The sequence below is a fragment of the Mustela nigripes genome, chromosome 10 (genome assembly GCF_022355385.1).
Source record: "Mustela nigripes isolate SB6536 chromosome 10, MUSNIG.SB6536, whole genome shotgun sequence".
Taxonomy (NCBI): Eukaryota; Metazoa; Chordata; class Mammalia; order Carnivora; family Mustelidae; genus Mustela; species Mustela nigripes.
This window is the reverse complement of record NC_081566.1, coordinates 5,106,749-5,129,081: the sequence shown is the minus strand read 5'-3', so window position 1 is coordinate 5,129,081 and position 22,333 is coordinate 5,106,749. Positions and strand designations below refer to the sequence as shown.

Below are 22,333 nucleotides of genomic sequence, written 5' to 3'. Positions count from 1 at the left end.
GCCCTTAAGAAAAAAAAAAAATATATATATATATATATATTCAAGAATAACTTGGGGCAGTTATTCAAGAATAACTGGGTGGCTCAACTGGTTAAGCATCTGCCTTCGGCTCAGGTCATGATCCCAGGGTCCTGGGATCGAGCCCCATGTTGGGCTCCTTCCTCAGTGGGGAGCCTGCTTCTCTCTCTGCCTGTTGCTCCCCTGCTTGTATTCTCTCTCTTTCTCTCTCTCTGACAAATAAAATCTTTAAAAAAAAAAAAAAAGAATAACTTACTCTTAATTAATATGAATAAGTTTAATAAATATATGTTCATTAGAATGTTTATCTGTAGAAGTTCTTCGTTAAAAGCCAGCCAATATGGTCATAGGTATCCCAGCTTCATTCTCCGATTTGTCGCTCCCCATTAGTTTATTTATGTCAGTAGTTTAAAAAGCTGCCCCCCCACAAAAAAATTTTTTTAATTAAAATAATAAAAAGGTATTCCAAAAGATGATTTTTTTTTCCCCTTTAGAATCAAAAGCCTACCTCGGAAGAGATCACCATGATTGCTGATCAGCTCAGTATGGAAAAGGAAGTGATTCGTGTTTGGTTTTGTAACCGTCGCCAGAAAGAAAAAAGAATCAACCCACCAAGCAGTGGTGGAACCAGCAGTTCACCTATCAAAGCAATTTTCCCCAGTCCGACCTCACTGGTAAGGATAAAAAATAGAGGACGCAAGCTCAAGGACGGATTTATATAATTTTATAAATGATCTATGAAATTGACTTACTTCCTAACAGTACTTTATTGTATATAGATGTTCACGTTGAGTAAGTGTATGTAAATTTATATTTTAAATGTTATTAAGTGGGACACCTGGGTGGCTCAGTTGGTTGAGCGTCTGCCTTCGGCTCAGGTCATAATCAAGTCCCACATCAGACGCCCTGCGCCGCGGGGAGCCTGCTTCTCCCCGTTCTTGTGTTCTCTCTCTCTCTCTCTCTCTGACAAATAACTAAATAAAATCTTGAAAAAAAAAAAAAAGACGGAGGTTTAAAAAAATTAAATGATACTAAAGTAATTAAATCTCATGTTGTCATTAAGCCAAGAACTTAGTGATCTTTCTTTTTTAAAGTGAGCAGTTTTAATCTTTTCCTGTTTCATGGTGGCTTGCTTCATTATTCTCTTCTCTGATGTAGTTTATTAGGTTACTCTGGAACTGTGGGAGCAGATTTGCTGGGTTCCAGTGACCTGAAAAAAAATCTTTAGTTGCTTTTTCTTCATGTTGGGTCTTGGGGTTTTGTTGTTCTTCCTTTGTTTTGTTTTGAGGGGGAGCGGGTGGGAGTTCTCAAGCAGACTCCCCACTCAGCACGGATCCAACGCAGGGCTCAGTCTCACCGCCCTAAGCCGAAATCAAGAGTGGGATGCTTAATCGGCTAAGCCACGCAGTTGCCCCTATATTCATGTTGGGTTTTAAAATCCAGTTTATTAAACTTACATGAAGAGGTGACAGTGAATTCCATATAACCTTTAGCTCTGAACTGGTATGAATTCAACCATCTCACGTCTTCACTCTCAAACATATGTGGGACTGTTCTTTGCTGACCTCATTGAGTAACTTGAATGCATTGCTTTGGAAGAGTATTCTAGAACTGAGGGAACATGCGGCGGTCATGTACTCCCCTGATCTTAAGGATGATGGCAAATGTGACTCCATATTTCCAACCAGAATTCCACAGATGAGAAGTAGATTGTTGGGTTTGGATTTTTGATCTTCCCTTATTAATTTGTTCTTATTATATTTGAATATCACTCGAAAACTGCTTTTTAAACTAAAGTCATCATTAAGAGCACATACTGGTTGTTAAGGGAAAGCTGTGGTTGTTGAGTGGTTGGGCTTTAATCATGAAGTTCCTGACATAGTAGTTATGAAAAAGATAGTCTTTAGATACGGTCCTGTTTTATGTAGGTGGCTATTTTGTGTTTTGGATCTATTTGTTACTGAAAGGAAGACAGTGTTTCTTACAAAACTGTAGAAGTATTTTATGTTATTTCAGAAAGAAACTGCAAGCTTTTAAAAAATTTGCCTCACATTCTTTCTATAATATCATTTCATTAAAAACAAAAACAAGACACTTGTCTCCACCTGACCAAAAGTAAAAGCAATCCAAGATTCCCTGATTCTCTGATCCTGTTGAATAGTTTTCGTGTAGATTAAGTTGATAATTGGTATAATATTTTTTATTTACTTGGAGTAATTCTGACTCACCATCATTGAAATTTAGGAATTTCTAAATTATTTCTTTTTAAAACCTGGGCAAAGCCATTTTTCCTATCAGAAAGAAAACCAACTTCTAATAGCAGCCTTTGAACATGTCTATTTTCTCAATTCCAAGATCAAAAGATGATTATAAAATTATTCCCTCTTAGGCCCTTTTAATTCTTTTTTATCTGGAATTTAAAAATTGTTACAGGCAAAATACATCTTCAGTATTGGTATACATTTTCTGATTTTTTTAAAATGCTTTTGCATATTTCCATTTCTGACCTCTAGGTGGCAACCACACCAAGCCTTGTGACGAGCAGCGCGGCCACGACCCTCACGGTCAATCCAGTCCTCCCGCTGACCAGCGCGGCAGTGACGAGCCTCTCTGTTACAGGTAACGTGACAGGTAAGGCAGCCGGGCTGTGCTGCTCGCGCACCAGCGGCAGGCCTGTGACAGGTCTCTCTGAGAATTGTGAACGCTACTGCGAATTAAGGCTCTAAACGACAAATATGTATCACTTCTTTGTAAAGTCCTATATAAAAACCTGAACTCCAGAAAAGAGGCATAATTAATTTTTTCAGAAAAAATAACTTTCACGTAAAGTTTTTTTTTTTTATCTCTTTTGTTCTTTCCCACATTACTCTTATCTTCTACATTGTTCCAGACTTACCTTTCACAACTCCCAACTTTTTTTCAAGTAACTCCTTAAAAACCTTCAGTGGCTGCAGCTTTTTGTATTCTGGAAAGCATCCAAGTTCATCATCAATTCACGGCAGGTTACTTCCAGTCTGGATCTTGTCCTCCGCTAGTCTTTTTTCCCTTCCACCCTCAGTGCACAGGAAGATTCCATCTGTGCCTTTGTAAACATCCCCACCGCCTGAAACCTTAGCCCTGCCTGCACTTCTCTCCGATAGCAGGGAAACTACCCCAGCATAGGTATCGATTCTTTCTGGAAATACTCTTGCTTTTCCAGGAAACTGTTCTTTTCCACCTGCTTATATTATAAATGATTATATTTTCTACTTTTGTCTTTTCCAGTAGACTTTGCGCTTCTTAGAAGATCTAAATATTCTTTTTGCAGTCTCAGTGTCTAGTTTAGTGCCTGACACATTGACTATAAAATGAATAAATAATTTTTTTTCCTTTGGCCTCCTTTAAAATAGCACATTTCCCAAGTACTTTTAAGATAACTCAGTGTTGGGGCGCCTGGGTGGCTCAATGGGTTAAAGCCTCTGCTTCGGCTTAGGTCATGATCTCAGGGTCCTAGGATCAAGCCCCGCATCGGGCTCTCTGCTCAGCGGGGAGCCTAATTCCTCCTCTCTCTCTGTCTGCCTCTCTGCCTACTTGTGATCTCTGTCTGTCAAATAAATAAATAAAATCTTTAAAAAAAAAAAAACAAAACAGCGTTGTCATCAGAAGTTTTTTAGTGCTATATTCTGTAGTTATTCACCGGGTTGATTACTGCTAGTAGTAAAGCCTCGAATGGATTTGTGCTATTTCACAGTCAAGCGTGAATTTAACCTAGAGTTGAGGAATTTGATTGTCTTCACGCATGTTTTAAGTTTGTTATAGCACTTCTTTGGTTCTATGATCTCACTGGGCTTTTATATAGTTATTAAATTTCTAAGTCATTAGGAAATCTCATAATTTTGTTTACTTATTTAGAGTAGCACTTCTTTAAAAAGGAGGCTTAAAGCGGAACCCAGTGCAGGGCTCGTAGTCATGACCCTGAGATCAAGAGTCGGCTGCTTAACAAACTGAGCCACCCTGGCACCCTAGAATAGTATTTTTTTTTTAAGATTTTATTTATTTATTTGACAGACAGATCACAAGTAGGCAGAGAGGCAGGCAGAGGGAGAGGGGGGAGGAAGCAGGCTCCCTGCTGAGCAGAGAGCCTGATGCGGGACTCGATCCCAGGACCCTGAGATCGTGACCTGAGCTGAAGGCAGAGGCTTTAACCCACTGAGCCACCCAGGCGCCCCGAGAATAGTACATTTTGACCTTTTTGGGGTTTTAGAGCTCCTGGAAAACTTGATGAAAGCTTTAAACGTTCCCTTCACAAAATAGATAAAAGCTCAATTTTTAGTAAAATACAGGGAGGTTCATAAATGACAACTCCCATCAATCCCCACCTCATCGGGGCCGTCTTCGGATGCCTTAGGAGTGGAGATTGGAAGAAACCCCGTGTGCGCGAGGGTACAGTAGACAGTGTTCAGTACTTCGGCTTCGTGAGCAAACTGGGGGCAACTGGCCGCTGTTGTTTGGGGCATTAGGAATGTGGAATTCTGGCCTTTAAGGAACTCACCATCAGCCTGCCTGCCGCCTTCTGTTAAATTATAAACTGAACTTTTCCTTCCCAGAAAATTATATCATATTTTATTAGGACTAAAAATACCCATCTTTTGCAGAACAATTCCTTGTAGTTCAACTAGAACTTGGTAGAACAGATAGCTTTGCAAATTTTCTAAAAATGTGGCAAAAATCTGAAACAGAAGGTAATTTTTAGGAGATATACATCCCGAAAACAGCTAAAACTTTCCTATCAGTTTTTGATGGTTCCAGTTAACCAATGACATTTTCCTGAACTCACTTGCTTGGCCCATTTATGTGCATTTAATTATAACTGTTTTCTAAAATGTTGGTAACTGGGGTGCTGGGTGGCTCAGTCGGTTAAGCGATTGACTCTTGATCTCAGCTCAGGTCTTGATCTCAGAGTCGTGAGTTCAAGCCTCCTGTGGAGCCTACTTAAAAAAAATAATAAAAAATAAAAATCGAAGTGTTGGTAACTTCTTTAGAATGAATTTTTCCTTCAGTTCTTAAAAAAATTGAACATTATCAGAAGCTCAAATGGGAAAAATAATCACAATGAGCTATTTATATTTGCCTTTAAATCTTTTATGTACATATGTACAGTTCTAATAGTGTTCAGTGTGTACTTTTTTTACTTCTGATCTTACAATAAGTACTATCCCCTGTTAATAGTTTTTACATTTCTACTTTTGATTTGCCCTTATTTTATTAAATGTTTGTATTAGAACTTCGTAAACATTTCCATTTAAGTGCCATCATGGCTGAGTTCTACCTAGAATGACCAGCTTTTTCCGTTTGAGTCCCAAGAAACGCCTCAGTCTCCGAACCGCATAACTGGTCTTGTTTGTTCAATATTATATCCTTTGTGTCAAGCACACCACCTAGAATATAAGATAATGTAATATACTCCGTATCTTATATGCTAATATAAGATACTCAGTAACTATAAACTAATTATTAAAGGAATGAAGTTTTCACTATTATAAATAATGCTACAATGAGGACCTTTTTTTTTTTTTTTAAGATTTTATTTATATAAGGGCGCCTGGGTGGCTCAGTGGGTTAAGCTGCTGCCTTCGGCTCAGGTCATGATCTCAGGGTCCTGGGATCGAGTTCCGCATCGGGCTCTCTGCTCAGTGGGGAGCCTGCTTCCTCTTCTCTCTCTGCCTGCCTCTCCATCTACTTGTGATTTCTCTCTGTCAAATAAATAAATAAAATAAAATCTTAAAAAAAAAAGAATTTATTTATTTAAGAGAGAGAGAGTATGAGAAGGGAGAGTATCAGAGGGAGAAGCAGACTCCCTGCTGAGCAGGGAGCCTGATGCGAGACTCCAGGATCATGACCTGAGCTAAAGGCAGTTGCCCAACCAACTGAATTATTTAAAACTGTAGGTGATTTATTTTCCCCTTAACATTTTAATCTTCCTGGTTTTATAATACTGTGTCGTAAACCTGGGCAAAGCCATTTAGGACCTTTACTTTTATGTAATTTCAGGTTTACAGAAAAGTTACAAGAATAGTTAAGAGAAATCCCACATCTCTTCCCTTAGATTCTCTGTATGGGAAAATCTTGCCATATTTGCTTTTTCTTTCCTTTTTCTCTTTCACTTGCTATGTATGTGATGTTTTTCTGAACTATTTGAAGATCAAATTAATGGATATGCTACTTTATCCCTACTTCAAGACATTACCACATCTAGTGAGAATACAATGATCAAAAATCAGGAACTTCGGGCGCCTGGGTGGCTCAGTGGGTTAAAGCCTCTGCCTTCAGCTCAGGCCATGATCCCAGGGTCCTGGGATCAAGCCCCACATCAGGCTGTCTGCTCCACAGGGAGCTGTTCCTCCTCTCTCTCTCTCTGCCTGCCTCTCTGCCTACTTGTGATCTCCATCTGTCAAACAAACAAACGAATGAATGAATGAATGAATGAATGAATGAATGAATAAATATCAGGAACTTAACATTGACTCAGTCCTCTATCTAGTAAACAATTCACATTCATGTTTTGCCAGACGTGCCAATGATGCCTCTTAGAGGAAAACATCTTAAATCATGCATTGCATTCAGTTGCTGTGTCTCTTCAGTCTTCTTAAACTGGGGACAGTATGAGTCTTTCTTTGTATTTTAGGAAATTGATTTTCTGAAGAATGTAGCTATTTATTTTGTAGATGTTGTGTCTGACGTTTCCTCGTGATCAGATGCAGATTATGCAGTTTGGGCAAGAAGACCGCAGAAGTGATGTTGAGTCCTGCTTGGTGCCTGGTGTGGACGCACATGCTGTTGATCAGTCCCACTCCGGGTGGCACCGACTTTGACGGTCTGATGAAGGTGGTTTCTGTCAGGCTTTTCCATCATGTCGTTACTGTTTGACTCTACAGCAGTAAATGGGGAATTTCTTCACACCTTTGCCCACTAGTGTCCATTGATAGTTTTTGCATGGATCTCTTACTGTGATTCTCAAGTAATTGTTATTTCTTCTACATTCATTAGTTGCCTTTCAACCGTAAGGATCCACTTTTCCTTTTCCCCTATTTATCTGTCTGTATCAGTATGGACTCAGACGTTCTTTCCATATTCAGTAGGTTAGAATCCTACTATTACTTTTTATTTTAGTGTTCAAACTCTTTTTCATTTTGCCAGTGGGAGCCCCTTGGCGGTAGCTCCTGTGCTTTTTCGACATGTCCCTCATTCTTTGCTTTCTTAATTCTTTGGTACAAGATGTTCAGCCTCATCCTGAAGGTTCTCTGCACCAGGCCTGGAATCAGCCATTTCTTCAAGGATCCCTAGTTCTTTTTAGTGAGGGAAGGTATGCAGATGCCAGGATCTAGATGCATCATTGATACTATGCGGTCATTGCTGCTAGGGCATCTCAATAGAAATAGGTACACGTGTGCATATGCGTGCCTTCGTATGTGTGCTTAGACCGACACATGTAAATTTATTTTTATACATAGATCCGTACATAGCTGTGTGCACTTTAACTACTTTTATTCAGATCCATGAGTTCATACTGAGAGCTCCAGTTCCAGTCCGGCACCCTAGAGTTTACTCCTTTCTGTCCGTTTTCCAAGTTAACTGCCTTCACGGTGAGGGAGCAGCCTGGCTCCCACAGTAAGAGGAGTATCGTGACCGGATTGCTGGGTCCTGTAGTGAAAACAGAGTGGTTTCAGAATGGCCAGTCCACGCCTCTAAACGGAGAGCCCCCTGAGTCGAGTTCCCTGGTTGTTTAGGGTTCTTGCCTTTAGCCTGAAGGCACGTGATCCAGAGACTGTGTAGCTGTTTGGGTTGGTTATTTCTCTGTTCTCTTCAGTGTAGCTACATTATTCATGTGAAATTCCAATATTGATACTCAATATTGGTGTTCTTCCTCTCATCCTTGTGGGGGTTTTGTAAGTATATAAGCTAATAGCATATCATGAAACATAGGTTTCAAAAGTCAGGACTATACAGAAAGTTCTCTTCAGAATAAAGTCATTCCCTTCTATTGTAATTCTCTTTCTCTGACAACTCTGAGCTTGGAATCTCCTCAGGGCTCTGCTGACGTGAGTAATTCTCACTGCTGGACTCCAGTTGGTTTCCCTACACCAAATTTCAACCTCTTATTTGCGAGTCTATCAAAATCTCAAGTCCTCTGATATCTGTCCCCAGAACTCTTACTTCCTTTTTTCTTCACCATCATTTGGAATAGGATTTTAGAAATGAAGAGCAAAGAACCATATCCTCAGTTTACCATCTTCTAAGAGAAATCTAGTCTTATTGACACAGTCGCTTTTATTTTCCCAGTATTTAGCATAGTGCTTGGCACGTGACCGCTCTCTGGTGAGCTTTCCTAGAAGAGACAGAGGAATGCTCGTGGGTGTATTACTCCAGAAAGACATGTGCGGATGTGTCTCAAAGATGAAAATTCGACAGCCTTCAATAATCTCAACTAAACATGCTCTGCCCCAATTTTCTTCCCAAAACGTTGTTCCATAATGAATCCTGGGCAACCCCATACCCATTAGCAGTCCTTCCCCATGGACTCCTCACCCTAGTCCTGGCTGGTCTGCTTTGTCTCCACGGATATGCTTGTTAAGGACATTTCATACAAGTAGAATAATGTATTATTTGGTGTGTGTTTGGCTTTTTCTGTTTAGTGTATAACATTTTCCAAGGTTTATCGTCTTACAGAATACCAGTACTTCATTCCTTTCTTCTGGTTTTGTGATATTTAAGTGTGTGGATATAACAGATTTTGTTTATCATTTATCAATTGATGGACATTTGAGTTGCTTTCTGTTTTTGGCCATTTTGAACATTGCTGCTGTGAGCATGTATATGTAGGTTTTTATGTGGACATGTTTTCAGTTCTCTTGGGTATATATTTAGGAATGGAATTGGTGCTTTATGTGGCATACTGGAGTATTATGAACAACTTTATGCCCCCAAAATTAAGGCAATTTAGATGAAATGGATAAATTCTGAGAAAGACACAGATTATCCAAACTCATTCAAAAAAAAAAAAAGAAAGAAAGAAAACTTAAATAAACTTAAAGCAAGCAAAGTAAATGAATCATTAATGTAAAGGCTTTCCAAAAAGAAAAGTTTAGGCCCAGATGGCTTTAGCAATGAATTCTGTCAGATATTTAAAGAAGAAATAAAGTTAATCTTCAGCTCTCTCTTCCAGAAGACAGGAAGGACAGCTCATTGTATGAAGCCAATATTACCTTGTTACTAAAGCCAGACAGAGATTTCACACACACACAGAAAGTATAGGCCCATATCCCTTATGAAAATATACCAAAAAACACTCAGCAAATTTTAGCAAACCAAATCCATTAATGTGCAGAAAAGATTATTCATCACCACCAAGAGGGCCTAATCTCGGGAATGTAAGGTTGGTTTAATAATAACATCAGATAATGTACTACACCACGGCAGCAAAAGAAAGGACCAGAACCACAGTATCATCTCAGCAGATACAGGAAAAGCACTTGACAAAATCCAACACCCATTCATAATAAAAACCTGGAATAAAAGAGAACTTCCTCACCAGATAAAGAATAAAGAGTATCTATTAAAAACCTACCGCTAACAGCATACTTCATGGTGAAAGACTGAATGCTTTCCCCATAAAACTAGGAACAAAGTGAGCTCTTGTCGACGAATTAACATTGTACTAGGAGGTTAGAGCCAGTTTAACAAAGGGGGAAAATGAAAAACATCCAGTTTGAAAGAGGAAAAGTTAAACTCTGTTTGCATTATTCTGTATATATAAAAGTCCCAAGGAGTCCACATACCAAAAAAACTATTAGGATGAATAAATGAATTTCGTGTTGTTGCAGGATACAAGATCAGCATGTAAGAGTCCATTGCATTTGTACATGCTATCAGTGAGCGTGTACGAAAATAAAACTACAAAAATAATTTTATTCACAATAGCTTCAAAAAGAATAAAATACTTGGGAATAAATCTAACAAAAGAAGTGTAAGACTTATACAGTGAAAACTGCAGTTTGCTGAGAGAAATTAAAGAATGTCTAAATAATGGAGATATTCCATGTTCATGGTTTAGAAGACTCAATATTTTTAAGATGACAGTATTCTCTGAATTGATCTATAGATTCAGTACAATTATAGTAAAAATTCTAGCAATTTTCTTGCAGTAATTATGATAAGCTCATCCTAAATATATATGGAAGGGACCCAGAATAGCCAAAACAATTTTGAAAAAGAATGAAGCTGGAGGACTTAAATATCCTGATTTCAGAGCATGGTGTAAAGCTATGTCATGAAAACAGTATGTGGCCAGCGTGAAGACAGACAATAGATTAACGGAACAGAATTGAGAGTCCAGAAACAAACCTTTAAATTTAGGCTCTGCTGACTTTTGACAGAGGTACTGAGGCAATTCAGTAGCAAAAAGATACTCTTTACTATATAGTTCTGAGAAACCGGATGTCTGTATTCAGGAAGATGAATTCAGGTCCTTTCCTGATACCATGCATGGAAATTAAGAAGCCGAAGGGATCAAAGGCCTAAATTTAAGAAATAAAATTTTTAGAAAACAGGAGAAAATCTTCATGACCTCGGGTTAGGCAAAGAGTTTGTAGATACAACACCAAACACAATCCATAGAAGAAAAAAAATAATAAATTGGAATTTATCAAAAGCAGAATCTTGTACTTCAGGAAACATTTTAAGCAAATGAAAAGACACCCACAGCCTTGGAGAAAACATTGTAAATCATGTATCTGATAAAGGAACTGTGTCTAGAGCATGTAAATAACTTACGGTTAAGTAGTAAAAATATAAACAACCTCATTTTTAAAAAGGGAAAAATTCTAATATATATATAATGCCAAAGAACATATGGAAATGACTAACAAGCACCTTAAAAAGATGCTCAGCCTTGTAACTCATTAGAGAATTGCAAATTAAAACCATAGATAAAATTTCATACTCACTGTATAATTGCTGTCATCAAAAAGACCAAAAATAATAGTTGCTGGCCAGGAACCGTCCTGCATCGCTGGGGTAGTGTGAAGTGTGATGTAGCCATTTTGGAAAACACTTGGGCGGTGTCTTTAAAAGTTAAATGTAAACTTATCATTTGGCCTGGTAAGTCCGCAAGAGAAATGAAAGCGTGGCCATGCAAAAACCTTGGTACAGATGAGCCTAGCAGCGTTCTTCGTAATAACCAAATACCGGGAACCCAGGCAGTGCCAGTCAGCTGGTGAAGCCCTCAACACGGTGTGGTCTGCCCATGCGCTGGAGTACTTTCCAGCCAGGAAAAGGAGGTACTGATTTGCACTACAACATGGATGAACCTTGAAAACAGTGTGCTGACAGAAGCCAGATGAAAATGATTACAAATCATACAAGTCCATTTCCATCAAGTGTCCTGAAAAGGTAAATCTGTAGAGAAAAGCAGATGAGGAGGAGGGCCGTGGGCAGAGAGGGGTGTGACTACGAAGAGCCACAGGCGATCTGGTCATAAACCCGGTGCAGTGGGTGGTAATTGTACAACTTTGTAAATATATGAGAAACCATTGACTCTTACGTTTAAATTATATCTCAAAAATGTACTTTCTAAAAAAACAAAGATGAGGCAGGAAGTGAGAGGATGTGCCTAATGCTATATATCCTTGCACGGAACTTCCCACTAACCTTCTAGGTGGGTGATGGCATCTTATTTTGTGGTTGAGGACATTGAAGCTGAGCAAACATCAGTTCTCTGGTCAAAGTAGCCCAAGTAACTGTGTTGCCAAGAATATAAGGTCATAAAATGTTGATTAAAATGTGATTCACTAGGGCACCTGGGCCACTCAGTCAGTTGGGTGTCTGCCTTCAGCTCAGGTCATGATCCCAACATCCTGAGATCAAGATCCATGCTGGGCTTCCTACTCAGAGGGGGGTTTGCTTCTCTCTCTCTGCCTGCCACTCCCCCTGCTTGTACACTCACTCTCTCAAATCAATCTTCAAAATAAAATGAAATCCAATTAAAAAAATAAAATGTGATTCACTAGGTAGGAGAATTTATTTGAAAATTACAAGTGCTCACATGACATATTCTTTTTTTTAAGATTTTACTATTTACTTGACAGATCACAGGTAGGCAGAGAGGCAGGCAGAGAGAGAGGGGGAAGCAGGCTCCCCACTGAGTAGAGAGCCTGATTCGGGGACCGATCCCAGGACCCTGAGATCGAAGGCAGCGGCTTTAACCCACTGAGCCACCCAGGTGCCCCTCACATGACATATTGTTATTGAAAATACCTGGAATGTGGTTCAAGGATGACAACCAGAAAAAAACACCAGGGAGTGGTTTCTGGAGTCATCTTCTAGCCCAGGTTAACTTCACTGCTGAGGATGACTGGGACCTTCTTTGTATACATAGGGGATTTAAAGAGAGTGATGCTGAATAGTCTGTCTGAAAGCAGTGGAAATGGAGAGTGGGGAAAAAAAATCCTATTTTAAGTTTTTAACCTCAAGATAAGAAATCTTATGGAAATTACAGTTTCAGCACTTGGAAAGGGAAGTAGTACCCATAGATAAGGGTAGATCAGGGTAGATAAGGTGAGAAATTAATCAAGAAAAGATTGAAAGTACATTGAAATTTCCTAGTAGTACAAAGATAAATGAGAAAAGACATTTGCCTTTCTAGATAGAACAGGGGCAGTTCTTCCAGGTGTCAAAAGTGGAAGAGTGTGAACCTGCCCAACGTAGGACCCAGCACAACATCAGGGGCTCAGAGGGAGAGAGTGATCAGGTAGATTTAGAACTGAAACAGTAACGGAGCCTGATTAATGATACAGGTGTAGCTGTATTTAGCGAAAACAGCAATAAAGAGGCAATTTTATCTATTTTTGAGAAGGGGGAAAGAGGAATACATGGTCCCTTTTTGATAAGCAATAAGAAAGAGGTGTTTATGGGATTCACTGAGACCACGTAACACTTCTGTGCAGCAGAGTGGGGGCCGGAAGAGCAGACTCAGTACCGAAACAGATGTCTGATTTCTTCCCAGCTCCTTGCCGTGTGAAAGAAACACTGCCTTAGAGCTAAAATGAGGAGAGTCGAATTCTGGATGTTCTTAGTATAGACCAGAAGGCTCAAAAATAGGTTTTAGGAGGACAGAACTGAATTTTTTAAGAGAGAGTCTTTCTTCTTTAGCTTAGTGATAGATTTTATCACCAAAAAGTTATCTTTTACATAAGGTCTTTGTTTCAATGTATTTATGGGTTTGAAATATTTATTTTGATTGGTCTAGTTCTTCTATAATGTATCAAGTCTTTTATACCTCACAGAAATACTACGCTGAAAATTTATAGGCGCTTTTTGTCTTCTTGAGCTCTCTGTCCTGAGAAAATACCTCTGGGGTTCTGCTTTATACATATATATGGTTGGGGAGACCCTAGAACCAGTTCCAGCTGGTGTAGGCAGCCCACGTTTGTGATTATGTGGCATTTACTGAGAACTGACAGAGAGGGCCTCTTCTCTAGTGCCTTCTGTAAATAGCATCAGAATTACAGCTCACTGGGGACGGCTGGCATCTGCTTTATGGAAGGTTTTCTATCCTATGACTGCCTTATGAGTCATTTCTGCTTTGGGCAGAGAGACTGTATTCTTTTCGTCACACTTGCCTCTGTGACTCCACAGGCCTAACTTCTAGACATATTTTAGACCTCTGTTGGCCAGCGTGGCAGGCATTAGCCACCTGTGGTTTTTAAGCACATATAATGGGGCTAATTCTAATTGAGATGTGCTATTACATACAAATCACACACTATTTTCAAAGACTTAATATAAAAAAAAAAGTTTTGAGACTGATTTAATGTTAAAATGATAATATTGTGGAAATAGTTTAACCTATTCCTTTTTAATATTTTCAGTAGGAACACTAGAAAATTTTAAATTACATAATTATTTAAGTTTCTGTTGGACAACATTGATCTCGAACATTAAGTAATTCCAGTGAATGTGTTTTAGTTTCCAGCACTATATTTATAATGTCCGTTAGTTGTTTGTATACAAATGTTTGTTCTCCTTACAACAAAAAGAAGTTTGGGCATCCTGATTCTTTTTGTAATGATCTCTCAAATAACAGTTTCCTCGAGCTTCATTTTTCATTCTTTTCTGGGATTCATCATACCCTGCATGCTACTGTCTCCGGGACAGGGAACATGTTTCCGACAGGCTGCGGGGGAGCTGATCTCAGGCAGAGCAGCTCCGTGGCCTCTGGGCGCGCCGCAGCTGCTCCCCGCTGTTCGCAGATGTGGTTGACGCCGAACTTCAGAGGAACACCCAAGTTTTAGTTCTCGCCTTCGCTGTTTTGTTCTGATTTTTCTAGAGAGGCCACTGCAGTTTCGATGGAACCCGCTTCTCAGGGGCCGGGGCGCTCGCGCGTTTCCTCCCCAGACCGGCCCGCCCCGCCGGCTGCCTCCTGATGTCCCGCCTGGACGGCTTGGGCGCCGCGCGCGGGGCGGCCGTGTCGCTCTTGCCTCTAAAGGAGGATCGCGGTTTGGGTTCTCACGTCGGTTTCCTCAGAGCCGCTACGGGTGGCAGGGACACCCCCGCGAGAGGCCACCGGGCGGCCGGTGACCGGTCACCGTGGGGTCGGGGCGCGGCCGGACTCACGCTCTCGCGCGCTCTGCCCCCGCCCGCAGGCAGCACGGACAGCGCGCCCAGCAGCACCGCCACCGTCATCGCCGCCGCGCCGCCCGCCGCCGCCGCCGCCGCCGCCTCCCCCGCGCTGAGCCCCTCCCCGTCGGCCTCGGCCTCCACCTCCGAGGCGTCCAGCGCCAGCGAGACCAGCACGACCCAGACCACCTCCACGTTGTCCTCGCCCCTCGGGACCAGCCAGGTGATGGTGACCGCGTCCGGGCTGCAGACGGCGGCCGCCGCCGCCCTCCAGGGGGCCGCCCCGCTCCCGGCCAACGCCAGCCTCGCCGCCATGGCCGCGGCCGCCGGCCTCAGCCCGGGCCTCATGGCGCCCTCGCAGTTCGCAGCTGGGTAAGCAGCGCCCGCCTCGGGCGCGTCCCGCAGCCGCTGGGGGCCCTCCCTGCGGTCGCTCTTGGGGAGACGCCACCCCCCTCAGGGCCTCCCGACTCTCCTTAAAGCCGTGGGCGGGGGGCGGGGCTTCCTGGCGACGACGAGGACGAGGACGGGGCGCGCGCTGTGGGGCCCGGAGGGGGCCCCGGTCTGTGGCGCGAGCGCTGCCCGCCGCCGCCGGCCGCTTCGCAGACCCACACGAGCGAGCAACGGGACCCCGGTTTACTGTCAAGCGTGGAAGGGTCGCTTGAAATGCGGTCCTTTCTCTGGCACTTCTGTGTTTTGTTCTGGAAAAGGGGAGACAGTCCTTGAAAGAAGAGTCACCAGAACCGCGGGTTTTAGGTCGGGGGGGGGGGGGGGGCTTCATGTCCTTATTTGGCTGCGTGCCGGGAGCAGCCGGAAAGCACGAGGCAAGCCCTGGTCCCGCACGGAGGGTGACAGAGACGTCCTTGACCTCCGAGCCCCGGTGCCCTTGCCCTTGCCCTCCGGCGGGAGCTCAGCCCGGCAGCCGCGCCGTGTAACGAGTGGCCCCTCTTTTGACCTTGCAGAGGTGCCTTACTCAGCCTCAACCCAGGGACCCTGGGCGGCGCCCTCAGCCCGGCCCTCATGAGCAACAGCACACTGGCGACCATTCAAGGTCAGTGGACCGTCCCCCTCGCGGCGCTCTGCTTTCGCGCGCGCGCTTGTTAACCGGGGGGTCTGCTGTGCTCGGGCGAAGGTGGCGGGAGGGCTGGGTTGGTGATGCCCATGAACCCCACGACCAAGAAAACGTCCTTGTAGAAAAGCTTTTTTTCCGCACGCGGTATAGGGGTCGTGTGTAAGAACAGGGAGTGTCTAAGAAACGAGGACTCCGTGCTGCTGTTTGTCTCCTTAGGTGAGCAGACGTGGAGGCAGAATCCCCCCCTGACAGACTGACCTAAGTAGACAACCAGGACCCATCCCAGGCAGACTTGACCCAGAGACAGTCTCCAGTCCCCGCCGCGCCCCTAAGAGCGGCTGTAGGAGGTGGTCCCGGAGTGAGTTAACTTTGAAGCCGGTTCTGCGGACTCCGGGCGCACTTGCCGTGGTTCGGTTCCGTCCCTCGCCCGTCCCCGCCAGCACAGCCCGCGCAGGCCCTTGGACGGTCTCCTGTCGAGGCCCGCGGGTCGCCTTCGGCCTCCGTGCTGTCCAGGCGGGAGCCGCTCCTTCCAGACGGGAAGGGTTTTGCTTATTTGGCTTCGGAGCTTTGTGTCTGAAGATGCTGTTAGGGGATTCAGGAGGACAACCGGAGACATCAGTGTATTAATCAGAGAATTTTTTTCTTAAGATTCAAATGTTTTGTACTTAAATGAGAGTTCCTGGGGCCAAACAGAAGCTGTTAGCCAACCTCAAGTCCGACCAGTGTTTCCCGAATGGGGTCTGCAGTCTGCGGTAGTGAGTGGGAGGGACGGACACATCTAAGACGTGACCTCGGTCACTTTCTAGGGTTCCTAGACCCAGCTCCAGCCACCGTGCCCTCCCCACCCCCAGCGGCGAGCAGCTGTCTCATACCAGCAAGGTGTCGGAGAGTTCAAGTGGACTCCGATACCGTCTCCCTAGAGGCAGCGCCCGACATCCCGGCTTGGGGTCCAGCCCTTCAGACCGCGGTCGCAGGCCCCGGCGCTTCCCGGGGCCTTCTGACCAGTCACAGATCCAAGGGCCCCGCAGTCTCCTCCTTAGGCTGCGTCTCGTGCTCCGCTCGCAGAGCTCAGGGAAGCCGTTGCTTAACGCTCAGCAGCTTGTGAAAGGGCACGAGGAAGGGCCAGGTCCGCAGCCAGAGGGGAAGGCGCAGCAGATGGGGTGCCAGCCTGAGGACTCTTTGTCCAGGGGAAGCTTGGGGCCTGGCTCAGTGGCGGGTAGAAGTTTCCTGGTTCTCCCAGAGGGGAAGCTCTCCAAAAAAGACCCAAAGCTGTCCTCTTGGGTTTTAACAGAGGCTTCATGACTGTCATGATCCATGAAGTCCCTGGCCCTTGGCGGAGTCAGGCCCCGTCCCCTCTCCCATCCCGAGAGGCTGGGGGTGGGACTGCAAGTTCCGACCCTGTGGTCACGTCGTTTGTCTTGGGGCAGCCAGTCCCTGCCCTTGGGTGGGGTCTAAAAGCCACCGTCCCTGATACTAAGATACCCATTCCACCTTTCTGGCTCTGAAGCGTTCTCAGGAGCTGTGGATGTCGACTCGATCTACCTAAGAATTACTAATTTGGTCACTCAGGTGACTGAATGACCAAATCCGTATTTCTTATTAATCGTTACGTGACAGTTGGCTTACGTTATATTGGGTTTCTCATTGACTAAATCGTATGTAAAATTGATGGTTAGGGCTGTAAACTTTTTGATATGAGGATTTCTTTCTGGCATAAGATTTGTGATAAATTACTTTTCCTCTTGCGTGAGGGTGTACCTCTGGGCTCTAGTGATGCCACAAAGGCAAATGCCTTCTGCAGGGCCCAGCTGAGATTAGAACGAGTACTTTCTGGGAAGCTCTGCAACTGTTCGATGACTAGAAGCCTAGAACCTCAGAAAACATCAGGCTACACCAAGTCTTGTTAATCATTTTGTTGTTGTTTTTTCTTGTTTTTTGTTTTGTTTTGTTTTAAAGATTTTATTTATTTGACAGACAGAGATCACAAGTAGGCAGAGAGGCAGACAGAGAGGGGGAGGAGGCAGGCTCCCTGCCTAGCAGAGAGCCCGATGGGGGGCTCAATCCCAGGACCCTGAGACCATGACCTGAGCCAAAGGCAGAGGCTTAACCCACTGAGCCACCCAGGTGCCCCTAAACTTGATTTTTGTATGCCATGTCCAGAGTCAGAGACTTTCCCTTCAGTCCCCCTAGCTTGCTTTATGTATTCTGTTAGAAATGAACCGGATTTTTAGTGCCATTAGAAAACCCCTCAGATCTTCACGTGCAAATGTGGTTATATGGGTGGGAGGGCCATGGCGGGTTGTCAGATCGCAGAAGAAGGGATTAAATTGAGAGTGCCCAATTATTTAGAAGTCCGGTGATACCTTCTGTGGGGACAGAAGTGACAGCATCGCAGAGAGATTCTCCCTCATGAGAGCAAGTCCTAACCTTAGTGAGCCCCTTAGGCCACCTCCGCCTGTGCTGTCCTCACCCCTCCCTCTCTGCGTCGTCCTCCTCCTCCTCCGTAGGAGTCCTGGGAGTCCGACGTGATGCCTCAGCAAGGGCAGCACCAGCCGCACCTGCCACTTTATTTGGTTATAGATAATGATTTTAGCACTAAAGTCATTTGGAAAGATGGTTTTCATCTTTTTTTTTTTTTTTTAAGTGCTCAGATTTATGAATAATGCCAGTTGGCTAAAAGCAAATTATATCTTAATGCCCCAGTCACTGTACCTAGTTTGCCTTTTGAATCAAAGTGTAAAATCAGCACTCTTCATTAAAGATGAAATTATCAGACTTAATATTAGTACTCCTCGGAGGGCGAGGTCCTCTAGGAAGTTGAGGCCCCGAGACGGCCTGGCAGCTCGGCTTTGCTCGTTCCTGGCCCCCCCACCTGTGCTGCTTGCGCCCATTCGTTCAAATACAGCAGTTCAGGCTCTTCCAGAATTACAGATGCGCTTCAGCTGGTGGCAGGAGAGCGCTGGGATTAAGATAGAAAGTCAATAAAGGGTTGCCCTTTTCCACCGAGGTTGTGGGAAGACTACATTAGATGTGCTACTTTGGCTTCTCCAGAATGGTCTTAACGTTCTCCTTTCTGCCTGTTTGTGGGGGTTTTGTCTGTAGCTCTTGCCTCTGGTGGCTCCCTTCCAATAACGTCACTGGATGCCACTGGGAACCTGGTCTTTGCCAATGCAGGCGGAGCCCCCAACATCGTGACTGCCCCCCTGTTCCTGAACCCTCAGAACCTCTCTCTGCTCACCAGCAACCCCGTGAGCTTGGTCTCTGCCGCCGCAGCCTCCGCAGGGAACTCTGGACCTGTAGCCAGCCTTCACGCCACCTCCACCTCCACAGAGTCCATCCAGAACTCTCTCTTCACAGTGGCCTCCGCCAGCGGGGCCGCCGCCGCCACCACCACCACCGCCTCCAAGGCACAGTGAGCCGGCTGGGCTGCACGGGGCTGCCACCAGCCTTGCCCACTCGCGGCACGATGGGCTGCCGGCCAGGCTGAGACTGAAAAATGTGATTGGCTTCCTCTTGCCATGTTTCCGCAGCAAGGGAGAGGAGGGAGAGGAGGAGAAAAACGCATACCAGAAACAAAGGATGGAGAAAGGACAACATTTGCCTAATTTTGTAATAAAACACTGTCTTTTCAGGATTGCTTCATGGATTGGAGAACTTTCTAACCAAAAAGTTAAAAAAAAAAAAAAAAAAGCAGAAACAAAAAATCAAAAACAAACAAACAAAAAAAGAAGTGAAAGGACTACTTATCATTTCCAGCAGTCATGATGACAAGTTAAGGTGGGTTACCAATTCCAATATAGGAAGGGGATTTCTTGTTTGTCTAAATTTCTTTTTTTCTTAAAAAAAAATCATTTTTATGGGTCTGTTGTACAGGCCATTAAGTCATAACAAGGTGTTTATAATCGTATCAATTGTGTTGGGGGTTCCTTTCTTAACTGGTACAATTTAGGCAGGCCTGTATTACTGTATCTCTATTATTATTGTTGTTGTTGTTATTGTTTTTTATATATATATATATAGTTTGGACATGTTTATCTCTTGCTCCTGGATCCTATTTCAGTGAGCTCCCACACTGTGGGGAGGGTGGGTTTGGGGGTAAGGGAGACTTACGTTCTTAACTGCGGGGAATGTTCTTGCTGGTTTCCTTATCCTTGATGACTCTTACAGAGGTGCTAGAAAATTATTTTCTTTTGCCACTTATGCAAGAGGCTTGGTGCAGAAGCTGAAGGCAGTGTGTGCAAACACGCCCACTCCACACACGCCCCCCCCCCCCCCCCGTCAGGTGGTGCCTTCGGAGCACTTTTGTGTAGGAAGGAATTCCTGCTGAACTGTAGCTCTCACTCACCCCAGATCACTGAATGACCCTGAGGCCCAGGTCCTGCGGCGCACGGGTGCTGCTTCCGCGACTTCCCGTGGGGACGGCCGTGCGCGGCAGGGCAGGATCTGGGCCCAAAGCGCAAAGACTACTGCAGACCCCTGACTGGGCGGTTCTCCTGATTTCTTATCTCCTGAAAAATGCTCCTACTGTTGGTGTGTTGGTTTGTGTGTTTCCATTTCGTGGAAGCTTTTCATCCAAACTTCCTTTCACTGACTTGGCAAAGAGGGACTGATTGACTGAGATTGGGAAACTGCCCTTCTTTTGTTTTCCGAAGGAAGCCACTAGACGGCTGCCATCAGCTCTGTATTCCCAAAGAGGAGTGATGGGAGGAGTCTGAGGCTCCCCCCTTGCCCCCTGGCCGCAGACCTCTCTTTCACGGGCCGGCGCGTGCATGCCTCTGAGCCGAGTCTCTCCTTGCTTCCCCGGCTGCAGAGCGCACCGCTGGCTGGGCACGGGGTCTTGAGAACCTTCCTGAGCAGGAACTTTGCACACACCTCAAGTGTCTCCTTGGTTTGCTAGTGATGCCCCAGCAATGCCCCAGCTTGGCGGGTCACAAGGGCAGCACACGTCTGGCTCTACGACGGAGAAGGGGATTAGCTTCTGGAATTGTTGGCAGGGAGTTCTAGACTATGTAAACGAGCCCGTGGAAAGGAAGAGTTGATGAAGTCGATGCAGAGGAATGAGGGTAGCTTGGACATTCAGTTCCCCTTCCTGTCCGCATGCTGCGAGGACGGTATCTACCCGAACGGTTCGCGGAAGACCGGATCGCTGCGCTGGGGCTCGTCTGAGCTCCCCTTCGTGTTGGAGGTCGCGGTTCCCGCGTGCTGTCCGTGGGTGCTCGCTTATGTCTCCGGTGGCCTGAGACTGCACTTGCACCCCTGCTTTTGAGCTGGGGTCTCAGCGAGGGTGTACAGGTCATCTGCGTTCTGAGTGTTCCGCTTGTGTCCCCGAGGGAGCTTGGGGTCTGTGTATCTGTCTCTTTGCGGCGTCGGGAAAGGTGGTGACAGGGACACGGTGTGTGTGTTTCTTCGTGGTCGTCCAGGTGGGAGACAGGCACCTTAACAGTAAAAGGCCGGAAACATTTGTAGTCCCTTTGTTAGTCCTTCTTTTGTTGCTTCTGTCTTCCTGTTTTATTTCAGAGTATTTAATTATCAACCTAAATTTCCTCTTCTCACCGTTCATCTTCCCTAAAATCCCTCCAAAATCTGCAAACTGCAAGCAGGGAAACTAACAAATGTCCATCCACCTTTTTAATGAGTGGTGTGTGTTGTTTTGTCTTTTATGTTGTTGTTGTTTTTAACTAAGCTTGAACCAAAGTCAATTTTTAGCAAGCTGCTGTACTAATGGACTAGTTTATAACGTGCATTTCAGACACATTGAGGAGATAGATGCTACTGACAATTTCTTTTCTCATTTGTCTTTATTAATTTTATATAAAAGTTGCTGCTTGTTTTAATCATTTATGTTGGTAAATCGTAATACCCTCTGGGCAGACATTAACTTGATTTTAACTAGTTTATTTAGTTCGGTGTGTAAATAGAAGGGCAGTGTCAGTTACTAGTTTCTCTCCTCTCCATCTTGCTATTTCTCTGATGTAGTTACGTTTACTCTTTTATCCTGACTTGACACCTCTGACTTTAGTCCGTGCAAATGGTTTAGGGCTCTCAGTGAGACTGTGGCTGCCTGTTGGAGCGATCCCTCCCCGGGGGGTGGTAAGTTAGGAGGACGGGCTCAGGGAGGGAAATGCTGATGCCCACCGTCCCGGATTAGAGGCTCCAGCATTAATTTCCCAAAACAGCTACCAAAGGAAGTGTGGAGTCCTCGGGGACTCACACCCAGTGGGTGTAAAGGAAGGGCAAGGAAAGGCTGTGCTTGCTTGTTTTCCTGTGTGGTTCAAAAGATGCCCCGTCTCCCAGGTACGATTCGCCAACGGATTTCAATATTCTAAAAGATATTAAGCTTTAAATGTCAGTACAATGGCCTTCCATTCCCTGCCCTGTGTGTGTGTTCTCCGGCCATCCTGGGATAGGGGGATTCTGCCTTTCGGTGTGTGCGGATCACTTTTTGAGTATAAACCTTAAACCAGCGTAAAAATCTGTGTTTAAAAGAAATAAATCCTTAGACAAAGGTAACTTTAAAAATTTTTCTCATTTTTTTCCTTAAAGACAGGTTGTAAAATGAAAGGCCTATCTGCACATGTACACGTGGAACACTAA

The 22,333-nt window shown here is 44.6% G+C and overlaps 1 protein-coding gene across 6 annotated transcripts in view; it reads left to right on the top strand.

The window, feature by feature from the left end:
* Positions 1-19,790, top strand: part of POU2F1 (POU class 2 homeobox 1) — a 173,218-nt gene extending 153,428 nt beyond the window's left edge. For 4 of the 6 annotated variants that reach the window (XM_059412471.1, XM_059412475.1, XM_059412473.1 and 1 more), the window contains exons 12-16: positions 513-692; positions 2,532-2,649; positions 14,697-15,042; positions 15,630-15,718; positions 18,842-19,790. In XM_059412471.1, coding sequence (XP_059268454.1) covers positions 513-692; positions 2,532-2,649; positions 14,697-15,042; positions 15,630-15,718; positions 18,842-19,155 — 1,047 coding nt within the window. In that variant the 3' untranslated portion in view covers positions 19,156-19,790. The remainder of the gene's footprint in view (positions 1-512; positions 693-2,531; positions 2,650-14,696; positions 15,043-15,629; positions 15,719-18,841) is intronic. The other 2 variants (XM_059412472.1, XM_059412474.1) reach the window with 1 other exon arrangement.
* The last annotated feature ends 2,543 nt before the right edge of the window (positions 19,791-22,333 follow it).